Source organism: Heterodontus francisci, chromosome 2 (assembly GCF_036365525.1).
Source record: "Heterodontus francisci isolate sHetFra1 chromosome 2, sHetFra1.hap1, whole genome shotgun sequence".
Lineage (NCBI taxonomy): Eukaryota > Metazoa > Chordata > Chondrichthyes > Heterodontiformes > Heterodontidae > Heterodontus > Heterodontus francisci.
The window spans coordinates 151,080,671-151,095,709 of record NC_090372.1 but is presented as its reverse complement, the minus strand read 5'-3'; the positions used below and the strand labels follow the sequence as shown (position 1 = coordinate 151,095,709).

Sequence of the window (15,039 nt, the reverse complement as noted above, 5' to 3'; positions counted from 1 at the left end):
TAAGTGACTGAGTTGTAAAAGGTTGGTCTTATGCACTGATGTTTATTTCTGAAGATCTAGATGCTGATCAAAGGAGATAAAAGTGTTACTTTCAGCGATAGTTTTAAGCACATGGGGTTCAGACAGTCAATCCTAAAAAATGCTGTCCCATGTAAATAAGTTTATTTAACCTAAACTCAATAGCGCTCGCTATAAGAAATTGTTCTTGAAATATTTAGAATATTTGCTTTAGTTCAATGTATTAACATCTAATATTCAGGTAAACTGGCCTTTCTAATGATCAAACAAAATCACACATTTTCATCTAAAGTAAGTAAATGAGTATCTTTCCAGTATTTTTTTTTTTAAGTTCTGTGTCTATAATATACCCATCAATTAAAAAAGAAGCACACAACGTAAAACCACTCAGACTGTTGTACTTACTATTTATCAGGCATAATTGTTAAATTATTTCTTTTTTCAATATATTCCTTTTATGTCTCTAATTCAATTTTTAGTCCTCCCTTGCCATGTATCTCCAAGGATGGATAAGTTATCACAGAGCAGCACTGTAAAGAGACCACAGTGATGCCTACGATCTCTTGATGTCTATAAAATGGGGTCCAAAAAGCTAACCTCTGTGCTGCATCCTGCTGCACACTGACAGCTTGTATTCTGCTGCCTTGAGTGTACTCCTACAGAACAAGTTGGCGATTACCCTAAAACCGACCAAGTAAACAAGAATCTACTCAACATTCAAAACAGATGAAAGCAAACAGACTTTGTGCTATTAAATTTGTTATCATCAGTAGTTGAAAATGAGTACTTACTAAGAATACAACAAAGTAAATATAATGAGGGTGAAATTAATCTTGGGTGTCAAGGGAAAAGAACGTTGAGTGGGTTTAAAATGTGTTGATGATTCGCTATCATTTATTGTGTGCTACCACCCAAGACCAATTTATCCCTCATTATGATTAAAGATTTGAGCCTTACCACATGACAAACAAATGTTTTTTTAGATCAATTAACAAAGCAAGATAGGAGGTTGATTGAATTGAGACAGTATTCACATTAACACCAGTTGTAAGCCATGCACTCACGGGTCAAAGACAAGCCGAGTGATGTATTCCTTAGGCATTCTGGGTAATTGATGGGAGAAAACATTCTGCAATCCAACTAGCCACATCATCATTTTCTTGTTTGGTTTTTGGCTCAGTGAGTTTCCCACAACATGGAACTCCAATACACCCCTTTTTTCTTCAAGCCTTGCTGCCTCATCTCTGGCTGCATGTGCAGATAGTAAGCTGGTCTTGTGAAGGACAGGATAAGTAACATTTTCCCATTGTATTTTGTAAACTTTAAAAAGATTACAATCAATATTATAAATACTTGAGCAATGCAGATTGATTTAATAGGTGACAAAAAGCTCCATTTTCTCTGCATGCATAAACTGCAATAAAGTATAGCATCATTTCAAAATACCACACATGGAACAAGGAAGAAGTTATAACTAAATCAAGAACTTGATATTACAGATAACGTATACGTTATCTGAAAACCCAAGTTATTAATTACTAAACTTCCTTATTTTAAATAAAATGTAAAGTAAAAGTTGCAATTCCAAAGGACTGATGTTAATGTTTGCATATTACGATAACTAACCAATGTTTAAACAAATACTTCACATTGATTGTGTAACTATTAGGTTATTGGATACCAGATTATTCAGCAACACGCATATATTAAATCAAAATGAGGAATCTAGGTTCAATATAACAAAATATTTCTCATCAGTATTGTAATATAGTGTGATGGAAACCCCACATGCCAAATGGAAATATTAATTTCATCGTATGGAACTTTGCCTGAGACTTTTAATGAGACTGTTACAAATAACTTTTAAAAAACAGAACAGTGAGCAGCCAAGATGGCCATGCACAATTTGCACATGAAAAGCCTAAGGCAGGCTGGAGACAGAGGTGATTACCCAGTCTAGCCAGAACAATGGGGTGCTCTCTGATTCACTTATCTAAGATAGCCTCACCAATGAATGTCATCAAAAGACATCGACATCCATTGGGCTGGATTTTACCTTAGGCGGATGGGAATTTGCCACTGACATAAAAGTCGGTGGTGAACCCGCTTCTGCCCAGCCCGGGGATCCGTCCCATATTTTATGGGTCCCCGGGCTTTAATTCTCCCGAGATAGGACTTCCACCCGCTTGAGGGAGGAAGTCCCACCTCAATGAGCAGCCGGCCAATCAGCGGGCCAGCAGCTCTTAGTCCCAGCAGCACCACCGGGAGCAGTAGCCACTGCTCGGACTGCAGCCCAGCCGACGAAATGGAGCCAGGAGTGGAGGTTAAGTTGGGTATGCCTCACCAGGGGGATCGGTCGAGCCCTGATGAGGCTAGGGTGGTCGTTTGGGGCAAGGGGTGGGTTGGGAGGTGGGGACAGCTCTCAATTGGGCATACTGTGCCCAACTGCCACGGCACCCCCCCCCCCCGACCCGGCAAGCAGAAAGGCCGGCAACTATCGGTGGGTGACCTTTCACATCCCCAGCACGCCCGCTTGCCACAGGTAAAATACACGTGGAGGCGGGCGCGGACCCTTAAGGGCCTTGATTGGCCTTGGTCGGGTGGGCCATTTCTGCCCCCCCACCCGACCGCCGTAAAGTTGGCCGGAGGCGGGGCGGGAAGGCCTCCCGGAGTCTCCCGCTTAATTTTTCACCGCCCCCATGCCACTATCCGACCCACTGGGCCAGCGTAAAATTCAGCCCATTGACTTTGAAATAGCCAAACATCCCCTACCAAGTATGTCTGAACAGCCTTGAATTTCAAAGATTATTCTAGAAGATGCTGATTGAAACACAGAGGTGGTCACAATACATGACTACTTGGGCCACTCTGGAAATTTGTGAGTGGTGACTCAGAGATCAGGCAGTAACTGAGATTCAGCCAAGGAACATCCTTCCCCGCTCTCTCTCCAGTAGAGATCCTGAGAAACCTCGAACTACAGCTGGTGGAAGACAAAACTGCAGGTCCTTACAATCAGCAACAAAGGGGACAGGGATAAAGCCCCTCTTCTGCCTTCTGGAACCAGAGAAGGAAGCTCGAATTGTGCACGTGGCCCAGCACGGACTTTAGGACTACAACTTCAACTAAAGACACTGAGACTCAGTATCTAAATTCCATTTATTAAGGACTCTACTCCAACCTCCCACCTCTGTTTATCCCTCTGTAATCTATTTGTGTATGTTTGTGTGCTTTTATGTGAATGTGAGCATGGATGTGTCGTGTATCTTAGTAATTTTAACTGGTTTAGAGTGATAAGGTTAATAAACTTACATCTTTCTTGTTTAAACTCAAGAAAACCTGTCTGATTGATTCATTTGCAATTATATTAGAGGAACAGGAGCAAGTACTCACTGAGGTGGTAAGTTAAATCACTGGATTAAAAAGGATAAACCCTGTTGTGGTCAAATCAGAGAAGGGACGAAAGGGGAGCCTGAGATACCCTTCTTTACCTGGTTGTAACAATAGCTAAAAAGGGAATTACAACTCTTTAATTTTGGTGTTGAAACCTAACGTATTAATCCAATCCTTGACATTGACAACTTTTGGAGGGGAGGTGAAGGATGAGCAGGATACTGCAGTCTTATGAATGCTAAGAGAAAAAAAAAAGGGATAATGGATAACCATTTTCTTTGTTTAAAACTGACATAACAAAATAACTTCTCGGTAACAAAGTTGAACTGCACTCAACATAGCTCCTAGCAAGAATTCAGTGCAAATAGGATGTGATGTACTTACCTCTGGACCCAACATAGCCGCTGGATCTGTGATAGTTGACATTACTTCATTCACTAGCTCCATAGGGATATCCCCCAAAACTCTTTGCCTCTTGGCATCTTCCATATTAAATGATTCTGTAGGTTTCCTTTTCTCTCCTTTTCAAACAAACAATTCTGTCAGAAATTTTAACTGGTCCAATGATAAGCCTTTTAAGACACTGGCCATAAAAATTAATAAAATATAATTAAGGTAACAACTGACCAGACTATTAACATAGAATAGAGTGCTGAATATTACAATCTTCTTTGTGGTGGTATGAATGCCAATTTTCTCTCCACTGTTCTTATTCACAGGCCATGTAAAGTTAAAAATGGGAGATGATGACCTTCTCCAAAACCTGCATCAATGCTACTTTACAGCTGCCCTCTAGGAGGCACAAAATAGCATTTCAAAAGTGAGTCTTTCCCTGATAATCCCTCCCTGCAGAAGCACAGCTGAGACTAGCAACTAAATGCCACAGATAAATCTGTCATTGTGTTGTGCAACCACCTTTACAAAAATACTTATCAACTAATTTGCAGTCCAGATATGTAAAACAGTGAGAAATAAAGAATGAACTCTGTATATTAAAAAAAGCACTCTTTCCTGACAATATTTGCCCCCTTCTTGTGTTCCACCTAAGACTGTGCATCACCTACAGCAGAGTATACAGCCACAGTGGATAAGCCATTCCAGACTTAATTCTATACTCTACATAGAACTAGGATCCATACTGACAACAGCCAGGGATAACTTGTCTGGTGAGTTTGTTCTCCCTCTACTTATCCTCTCTCCATGACAGTGTGGCTGAGATCAGGTACACAGTAGAGTTGGGATCAAACCTGTGCCCTACCACTCTATAGCATTGTGTGGTGATAATATGGCTATGGCTAGATGTGAAATAATACTGACAGCAGGTAACATTGTCTTTGATCAGCTTCCAAGGTAGAAGGCATGAAACAGACCATTAGGCAAGATTGATGCTGCGGCGTGAAAGATTTCATCTACATCCAACTGATGAAAATCTTACCAAGGCCAAATCACTCCAAGGTGAAGAATAGCTAATATTCCCTACCCTTTTTCCATGCAACAAGACAGATTTCGTGAATTATATGTAAAATGCCACAAATTATTGGCTGAATAGTGTTTGTTGGTAAAGCCCACTCAGTCTGAATGGATAATACTCACAAGGCATTCCACAGTGACTTGTACAAAATCCTGAAGTCTGCTTTCAGTAAGGATATGGATCAATAGGTTTTGTATCATTAAGAGATTTTGCCAGGCTTCAGCAATAAGCTCTCCATTTTTAAGATTTACCAATCTGTCATACCCAATATTTGCTCTGAGCCAGAAGCCACTTTGTTCCTCCAGACAGGGCTCAAACTTCCACTGTTGGTTTGATCAATGCTGCCGGAAGCTGGGCTTGATCCATACCCAAATGGCTTTGTGTTTGGCAGGATCCCAGGAACCCCAGGAGCGTTGACAACTAACATTCCAAAGACATAAAGAAGCCAAAATAATTAAACAACGATCTAACAGTATCAATAATTTTAGCTGAGGTGTTATAACAATGTGCTCAGCACTTGTATAACTTAGCCAAGTCTGTTATTGAAAAAACAAGATGTAAACCTGACCTAATGAAAAACTTTTCAGAAAACATTTTAATTTTAATATTCCCTTTCTGTAAACTTTGTCTCAGGTTCCCAACTCTTCTTGAGTATTCAAAAATTGCTGACCATTAGTTACCTGGTTGTATTCCTAGTTGGATGTTACCAGAAGACACCATGAAGTCTAAATCCCATATAGGAGAGTTGTGGCTGTACACTTCTTCTTCTAACATAGAAAGGAATCTATAATATAAAAAATGCAGTGCTATTTTCTGCACACACTATAGTAACTTTATACTTGGAAATAATTACAATATTAACAGCTTTCGATCAATAGCAATTCTTTTCTTTCTCCACCCTTTCAATTTTGTACAGTTTTCCTTTCCAGGTAAAAGGGAGGGCTAGTACAGTACAGTTTGCAGGCACCTCCAAAGGTGCAGATGGTGCCCGCATTTAATTGAGGTTATAAAATAAGACAATTTTTGTATTTCATTTTACAGTTTTGAAATGGAAGAGGTCTTCCTAGCTCAATTTCAAAACAACCACCTAGAGACTGACCAGATTGATTGCTCTGGAAATTAATCCTGATATGGGGGCTTTGTTGAAATTAATTAAATTATAATTAAATTATACACAATGCTCCAGTACACTATATTTGTTAATCCTGGGCATGCCATCCTATACACAAGCTTTAGATCATAGGAAACTTGTTCCACTTATAGAAATCTGTGAGCAGATATGTGTTTGGGAAATGCCCAAATAATTGACTTTCTGGAATGTCTGGACAGCACAGTGGCGCAGTGGTTAGCACTGCAGCCTCACAGCTCCAGGGACCCGGGTTCGATTCTGGGTACTGCCTGTGCGGAGTTTGCAAGTTCTCCCTGTGACCGCGTGGGTTTTCGCTGGGTGCTCCGGTTTCCTCCCACTGCCAAAGACTTGCAGGTGATAGGTAAATTGGCCATTGTAAATTGCCTCTAGTGTAGGTAGGTGGTAGGGAATATGGGATTACTGTAGGGTTAGTATAAATGGGTGGTTGTTGGTTGGCACAGAAGCGCCTGTTTCAGTGCTGTATCTCTAAATAAAAATAAAAAGTAAACAAACAATGTCGCTCCACTACTTAAAAAAGGTGAGAGAGGAAAACCAGGGAACTATAGATCAGTCAGCCTAATATCTGTTGTTGAGAAATTACTACAGTCTATCATTAAGGATAGGGTGACTGAATACCTTGAAAATTTTCTGCTGATCCAACTGAATTTTTTGAAGAGGTGGCTAAAGTAATGGGAAGGGGAATGTCTGTTGATGTTATTTATCTAGACTTTCAGAAGGCATTTGATAAGAGAATGTTAGCTAAAGCTGAAGTTTATGGAATTGAAGGAAAAGTATTGAACTGGTTCACAAATTGCCTGAGCGACAGCAGAGTGTAAGGTTAGAGAGCAGGTACCCTAACTGGATGTGACTAGTGGTCCGACAAGAATCTGTGCTGGAGTCTCAACTATTTACCATATTCATTAATGACTTAAGATGATGCAATAGAAACCCACTCATCCAAATTTACCAATGGTACAAGGATAGATAACATCGAAAGCAGTATAGATGAAAGTGCAATACTCCAGTACACCATATGTTAATTCTGGGCATGCCATCCTATACACAAACTTTAGATCATAGGAAACTTGTTCCACTTATAGAAATCCCTTTTTTATTCTGTGAGCAGATATGTGTTTGGGAAATGTCCAAATAATTGACTTTCTGGAATGTCAATCTCAGCCTGAAGATCAAATGGAACACAACATTATTCAAGACTGATGTTGAAAAACTATCATATTTAAGAGTTTAATCCTTCAGCTAAGGAACTATTTAAATATATAGGGGAAAAAACACCTGGAAAGTGGGACTTTAGTGCTAGAATGCCTGATACTAACCTTGTCCCAAATCCCAGGAACTGAGTCATCTTTCTGTAGCACCTCTCCTCCATTGTCCAGCATGGTGGGATTTCTCTCACTTGATTCCAATCATAACCAGAGCATCATCAGCAATGACTCCTCTTCTCATCCTATTAACTCCAGAATTCTCCAGGAATTTATGCTTGGTCTCACCCTCTTCCCCGTTTTACAGGCTGTGTCTTAAAACGTCATCTGCAGACATGGGGTTGGCTTCCACATGTACAGCAACGGCACCTAGATCTCCCTCTCCACCACCTCTCAGAGCACCACTACTGACTCTGTACAGTCAGACAGTTTGTCTACGTTCAGTCATCAATAAACCAGCATTTCCTCAACCTAGGAAGGTTGAACGATTGTCTTCCATCCCCACCAGAAGCTCACTGCCACAGACTTCCTGCCACTCTTTCAAGCTGAACCAGAATTTTCACAACCACAGGTTCTATTCAACCCCAAGCTGAACTTCCGATCTGTATCTTCTCAATCACAAATACTGCTTTACTTCCACCTCCCTAACATCACTGGTTTTGCCCCAGCTCAGTTAATCAGCTTCTCAAACATTCATAGAATCATACAGCACAGAAGGAGGCTATTTGGGCTATTGTGCCTGTGCTGGCTCTCTGAAAGGGCGATCAATTAGTCCCACTACCCTGCTATTTCTCCATAGACCTGCAATTTTTTCCTGTTCAAATATTTATCTAATTCCCTTTTGGAAGTTATATTTGTTGTTTTGATGGAGTAGATAGGGAGGAATTGCTTCTCCTAGCATGAGGGATGGTAACCAGAGGACACAGATTTAAAATAATTAACAAACAAGCCAGGGGGAAGTGTGGAGTTGTATCTGCTTCCACCATCCTTTAAGGCAATGTATTCCAGATTATAACAGGCTGTGTAAAAAAAAAATCTCCACACTTCCCCCTGGCTTGTTTGTTAATTATTTTAAATCTGTGTCCTCTGGTTACCATCCCTCATGCTAGGAGAAGCAATTCCTCCCTATCTACTCCATCAAAACTCCTCATAATTTTGAACATGTCTATTAAATCACCTCTTAACCTTTTCTCCAGTCTTTCCAGTTAACTGAAACCCTTCATTCTTGATACCATTATAGTAAATCTCCTTTGCACCCTCTCCAAGGCTTTGACACCTTTCTAAAGTGTGATACATACAAACATACGAATTAGAGTCATACTGTCATAGAGTTATACAGCACAGAAACAGGCCCTTCGGCCCATCATGTCTGTGCTGGCCATCAAGCACCTATCTATTCTAATCCCATTTTCCAGCACTTGGTCTGTAGCCTTGTATGCTATAGCGTTTCAAGTGCTTATCTAAATATTTCTTAAATGTTATGAGGGTTCCTACCTCTACCACCCCTTCAGGCAGTGTGTTCCAGATTGCAACCACTCTCAGGGTAAAAATTATTTTCCTCAAATCCACTCTAAACCTCCTGCCCCCTTACCTTAAATCTATGTCCCCTGGTTATTGACCCCGCCGCTAAGGGAAAAAGTTTCTTCCTGTCTATCCTATCAATGCCCCTCATAATTTTGTATACCTCAATCAGGTCCCCCCTCAGCCTTCTCTGCTCTAAGGAAAACAACAATAGTCTATCCAGTCTCTCCTCACAGCTGAAATGCTCCAGCCCAGGCAACATCCTGGTGAATATCCTCTGCATCCTCTCCAGTGCAATCACATCCTTCCTTTAGTGTGGTGCCCAGAACTGTACACAGTACTCCAGCTGTGGCCTAACTAGCATTTTATACAGCTCCATTATAACCTCCCTGCCCTTATATTCTATGCCTTGGCTAATAAAGACAAGTATTCCAAATGCCTTCCTAGCCACCTTATCTAGCATATGGGCGGCACAGTGGCGCAGTGGTTAGCACTGCAGCCTCACAGCTCCAGGGACCCAGGTTCGATTCTGGGTACTGCCTGTGCGGAGTTTGCAAGTTCTCCCTGTGTCTGCGTGGGTTTTCGCCGGGTGCTCCGGTTTCCTCCCACATCCAAAGACTTGCAGGTGATAGGTAAATTGGCTGTTGTAAATTGCCCCTAGTGTAGGGAGGGAATATGGGATTACTGTAGTGTTGTTGGTCGGCACAGACTCGGTGGGCCGAAGGGTCTGTTTCAGTGCTGTATCTCTAAATAAATAAAAATAAATAAATATCTGTGCTGCTGCCTTCAGTGATCTATGGTCCCTATGATCTATGTACACCAAGGTCCCTCTGACCCTTTGTACTTCCTACGGTCCTACCATCCATTGTATATTCCCTTGCCTTGTTAGTCCTCCCAAAATGTATCACCTCACACTTCTCAGGATTAAATTCCATTTGCCACTACTCTGCCCATCTTACCAGCCCATCTATATCGTCCTGTAATCTGAGGCTTTCCCCCTCACTATTTAAGACACCACCAATTTTTGTGTCATCTGGGAACTTACTGATCATACCTCCTATATTCACGTCTAAATCATTAATGTACACTACAAACAGCAAGGGTCCCACACCAAACCCTGCGGTACACCGCTGGTCACAGGCTTCCACTCGCAAAAACAACCCTCGACCATAAACCTCTGCCTCCTGCTACTAAGCCAATTTTGGATCCAATTTGCCAAATTGCCCTGGATCCCATGGGCTCTTACCTTCTTAAACAATCTCTCATGCGGCACCTTATCAAAAGCCTTACTGAAGTCCATGTAGACTACATCAACTGCTTTACCCTCATCTACACATCTAGTCACCTCCTTGAAAAATCAATCAAGTTTGTTAGACACGATCTCCCCCGATAAAGCTATGCTGACTATCCTTGATTAATCCCTGCCTCTCCAAGTGGAGATTAATCCTGTCCCTCTGAATTTTTCCAATAGTTTCCCTACCACTGATGTTAGACTCACTGACCTGTAATTACCTGGTTTATCCCTGCTACCGTTCTTGAATAATGGTACCAATTTTGCTGTCCTCCAGTCCTCTAGCAGCTCTCCAGTGACCAGAGAGGATTTGAAAATTTGTGTCAGAGCCCCTGCTATCTCCACCCTTGCCTCACATAACAGCCTGGGATACATCTCTTCTGGGCCTGGGGATTTATCCACTTTTAAGCCCGCTAAAACAGCTAATACTTCCGCCCTTTCAATGCTAATTTGTTCAAGTACATCACAATCCCCCTCCCTGATCTCTATACCTTCATCGTCCTTCTCCATAGTGAACACAGGTGAAAAGAAATCATTTAAAACCTCACCTATCTCCTCCGGCTCCACACACAGATTGCCACTTTGGTCCCTAATGGGCCCTACTGTTTCCCTGGTTTTCCTCTTGCCCTTAATACACTTATAAAACGCCTTGGGATTTTCCTTTATCTTGCCCGCCAGTGTTTTTTCATGTCCCCTCTTCACTCTCCTAATTACTTTTTTAAATATCCCCCCTACACTTTCCATACTCCTCTAGGGCCTCCACTGTTTTCAGCGCTCTGAATCTGCCATAAGCCTCCTTTTTTTTTACCTTATCCAATCCTCTATGTCCTTTGACATCCAGGGTTCCCTGGAATTAGGAGGAGCAGTAGGGCATTTGGCCCCTCGAGCCTGCTTCACCATTTGATAAGATCATGGCTGATCTGAATGTGGTCTCAACTCCACTTTCTTGTTTACCCCCCATAACACTTGACTCCCTTGTCTATCAAAAATCTATGTAACTCAGCCTTGAATATATTCAATGATCCAGCCTCTACTGCTTTCTGAGGAAGCGAATCCCACAGACTAACTACCCTCTGAGAGAAAAAAATTCTCCTCATCTCCGTCTTAAATGGGAAACCCCTTATTTTTAAACTGTGTCCCTTAGTTATAGTCTTGCCCATAAGTGGAAACATCCCTCCAGCATCCACTCTGTCAAGTCCCCTCAAGATTTCATATATTTCAATAAGATCACCTCTCATTCTTCTAAACTCCAATGGATATAGGCCCAACCTGTTCAAACTTTCCTCATAAGATAACACTTTAATTCCAGGAATCAGTAAGTGAACCTCTCTGAACTGCTTCTAATGCAGTTTTATCCTTTCTTACAGAATTGGACACAATATGCCAGCTGAGATCTAACCAGTTATTTATAAATGCTGTGCTTTTGTACCCTATGCCTCTATGTATAAAGCCAAGGATCCTATAAGTCTTTTTAACAGCTTTACTAACGTGTCCTGCCACCTTTAAAAAATTGTTGTATGTGAGCCCCTGCTCTCTCTGTTCCTGCACCCCATTTAAAAATATTTAGTTTATACTGCCTCTTGTCATTTCTCCTACCAAAATGCATAACTTCATATTTCTCTGCATTAAATTTCATTTGCCAATGACTGCTCATTTCAATAGTCTGTCCTCCTGAAGTTTGTTACTATCCTTCTCACTGTTTACTACATTTCCAAGCTTTGTGTCATCTGCAAAATTTGAAATGATGCTCCCCATACCTAAATCCAGGTGCCTTTGTCACCTCCAGATGCAATGCTCTCTGGACCAGTTCCCATTCTTTATCCCCACCTCCTATAAACCTCAGTTCATCCAAAACCTCTCCCCCAATATCATATCTTGCAATGTGCCATCACTCCTAACACCTGGTCCTCAAATTTAAAATCCTGATCCTTGTGTTTAAATATTTTCTTGGAGTCACCCCTCCCTATTTCTGTAACCTCCTCTAGGCTTATATTGCCCACTCACCATTCATTCACCCATCCCTGGCTACAGGTTTCAGCAAGGCCCAATGCTCTGGAATTCCCTCCCTATACAACTTTTATGTAGCCGGAAATGCTCAATGCCACATTTCTAATGGCATTTGATCGCTTCGGTGTCAACTGCCGCTAGTGGTTAATTAAGTTCACCTGTTTTCCTGCAGGTGTACTTTCTCTTGGTCCTAGCAAAGGTGGAACTGGTGAACTTTCTGGTTGGGAGTTGTTATCCTGCTAATCTTACATCTTTGAGTGGAGTAAAATGGGTACAGCCTCCTCAATGATTGGAATTTCTTTGCAGAAATGAGTTCTGCCCCAAATCCTACCTCCCTGACAAATTTAGGTTTTATTTAAATCCTCCCAGGTCTGGAAACTTTGGGGCCATATTATTTCATTTCTTTCCCCGCCCTACTTTACAACAATAACTTCATTTCAAAACTACTTCATTGTTTTGGGACATCCTGAGGTCATTGAATGGTACGCTATAAATGCAAATTCTTTCTCTACCTTTTATATTTATAAAAATCTAAATCAGTGATGTAAAGACTTCCCTTACATCCAAGCTAACATGACAAATTTTCTTAATGGAAACATTTAAATGAAACAATTTGTTTAACAAGAGCTTTAATATCAATTCTAATTCAAACACTGACAGGCAGCATAAAACAACATGATGGAAGAACATTCAAGGAATGAGACCGTACAAGCTTTAAGATCAGTACTTACTTTGGAAAATGGGTAAGGATCAATGTTTGTTTTTCTAAAGGTAGCTTATCTTTCTCCTGCCTGGACTTCTCCAGTAACTGGCGCCGCATGACAGTAAAAACAGAGCGAAGCAATGTCCTGCCAAAAACCTGGGTGGTTTCATGCCGCGGGAGACTGTCGCAGAACTGAGGGACATTACAGTAACACAGCCATCTGAAAAACATTAAGAGACTTATAATTGAGCTCAGGTAAGTATGTAATAAAGATACAATTCTCATTTTCCCACTGTACAAATAGTTAAAGCATAATATGGTCCAAGCATAACTGTTCTTGGTAAAGTAGTTATATAGCTGAACCAGTATTAGAATTCAATATGGTTGATTTATAAATTGCTAATGACTCTGGGTCTCAACCTACTTTGTGCATTTCTGGTGCTGAAATGGCTCAAGTGGAGCATAAACAACGGCATGGACTGTTTGGGCCGAAGGCATGTTTCTGTGCAATATATTCTATCTAAGTAATTTATTGGGGGCAGGAATCTCCCTTCTGAAAGCAATCTACAGCTCATATAGAATGAGCTTCCATGGTTGCTAGGGACTCTGCTGTATACGAAGTTCATTTCTGGGCCATTCTATTGTTCTATTCCTGTTATCACTAAAGCTTTTAAGAGCTGTTGTAGTAAATTATAGGATCAGTTAATAGTTGTGGTTGAGAAAGACCAATTGGCCCATCCTAATTTATCCCTCCAGAGAGAATTCCCCCTTTTCTGTACCTTAATTGTTTTTCATAAGATTTTAGGGTTTTTGCCTCAACTGCTCTATTCCATAGATTCATCATTCTTTATTTGAAGAATAATTTCCTTGTATTAATCCTGAATTTACCTGTTATTAGTTTGAATTTATGTCCTTTGTCCGAAGCTCGCAATTTAAACCAACATTTTGGATTTTCCTTTTCGAATCCCTTAACTATCTTACACACCGCAGTAAGATCCCCTCTCAGACATCTCCTTTTGAGCCTGAATATTCCAAATTGCTGGGCTGGCTGCCTTTTTTTCTTCAACAGTTGCAGTCATCCCACAACGTCTTCCCCCAAGGGAATCACTTTTAACTGTACTTTTTGGAGGAATAGAAAGAGGACGAATGAAGGGAAGACATTTAACCACTGCTACCCCCAGACCAGAATCCAAGGGCAGAGCTGGACATGCCGCCATTTGTCCAAGAAGAGCAGAGGTTGTAATTTACGAACAACACCATGACAGAGTTATGTTCCTCCAACCATACCCACAGTCAAGCTCCTCCACAGCCCTTATCTTTAGGGATCATTTCAGGCTTACAATGCAGACATTGGTAACAAGTCAATCAGCTGTCCAAAATGCGTAAATGTGTAAAGCAAGCGACCAATGTTTTGTTTGCTTGAGTGAGAAAGTTCATCTCTTTCACCACAAACAACTAATAACAGCATGATAGGACCAAGACATCATCTCAAGTGGCAAGAATCCTAAAAGGTCCAGAGGTTACAGATTGTACCCATGTGGCCCTCCCAATCCCTAGCACAATACTACTGCATAAACAGATCAAAAAGGATTCCACTCTCTGTTCTGCTCATTTGCAACCATAACACTGGATTATGCAAGTTAATGCTCACTTCCCAGGCAGCTGTCAGAATTTTAAAGGAACCTGTCATCTGTTCAATATTTGATACACAAAAACAAATTTCAGGGTGGATCCTAGCTGATGGCGAATTTGCAGTCTCTCAGGCACCAGCTGTGCACACAGTATAATAAAGTGCTGGCATGGATCACAGTAATCATCAAGCATACTATTTGCATGTTGAAGCAGTACTTCAAATACATGGATAGATTTAGGCCAATACAGCTGAACATATTGTGTGTCCACTTTTCACTTCCTCTTGGTGACAGTATGTGGTATATTTACTCTTAAGCCTAGTTTGGTACTACCTCAGTGGCAGTAGTATGTGAGTTGGTTGGCTATTTTGTGTGTATGGGAGACTCTTGGAATTGAGGTAGCCCTTACATCCCTTCAGCTAAGTTCTGAGGTGCACCAGCTGCATGCTGTGACACTTCAACTAACAAATTTATTTCAATTCTTGGGATGAGGGTGTTGCCAGCAATTATTGGCTAGCCCTGGTTGGCCTTTTAGTAGTTTTTTGATATGACTGAATGGCTTGCTGGGCCACTTCAGAGGACACTTAAACATTTACCATATTGGTGAGAGACTGGAGTCAAACCCAGGCTAGACCAAGTAAGGATGGCAGGTTTTCTT

The 15,039-nt window shown here is 41.2% G+C and overlaps 1 protein-coding gene across 2 annotated transcripts in view; it reads right to left on the bottom strand.

Annotated features, from left to right (window-relative positions):
- Nucleotides 1-15,039, bottom strand: part of kat2b (K(lysine) acetyltransferase 2B) — an 85,283-nt gene that overhangs the window by 27,921 nt on the left and 42,323 nt on the right. The window contains exons 6-10 of one of the 2 annotated variants that reach the window (XM_068011930.1): nt 12,779-12,970; nt 5,560-5,663; nt 5,144-5,299; nt 3,793-3,929; nt 1,083-1,291 (exon numbers count right to left, since the gene is read on the bottom strand). In XM_068011930.1, coding sequence (XP_067868031.1) covers nt 1,083-1,291; nt 3,793-3,929; nt 5,144-5,299; nt 5,560-5,663; nt 12,779-12,970 — 798 coding nt within the window. The remainder of the gene's footprint in view (nt 1-1,082; nt 1,292-3,792; nt 3,930-5,143; nt 5,300-5,559; nt 5,664-12,778; nt 12,971-15,039) is intronic. The other variant, XM_068011935.1, reaches the window with a different exon arrangement.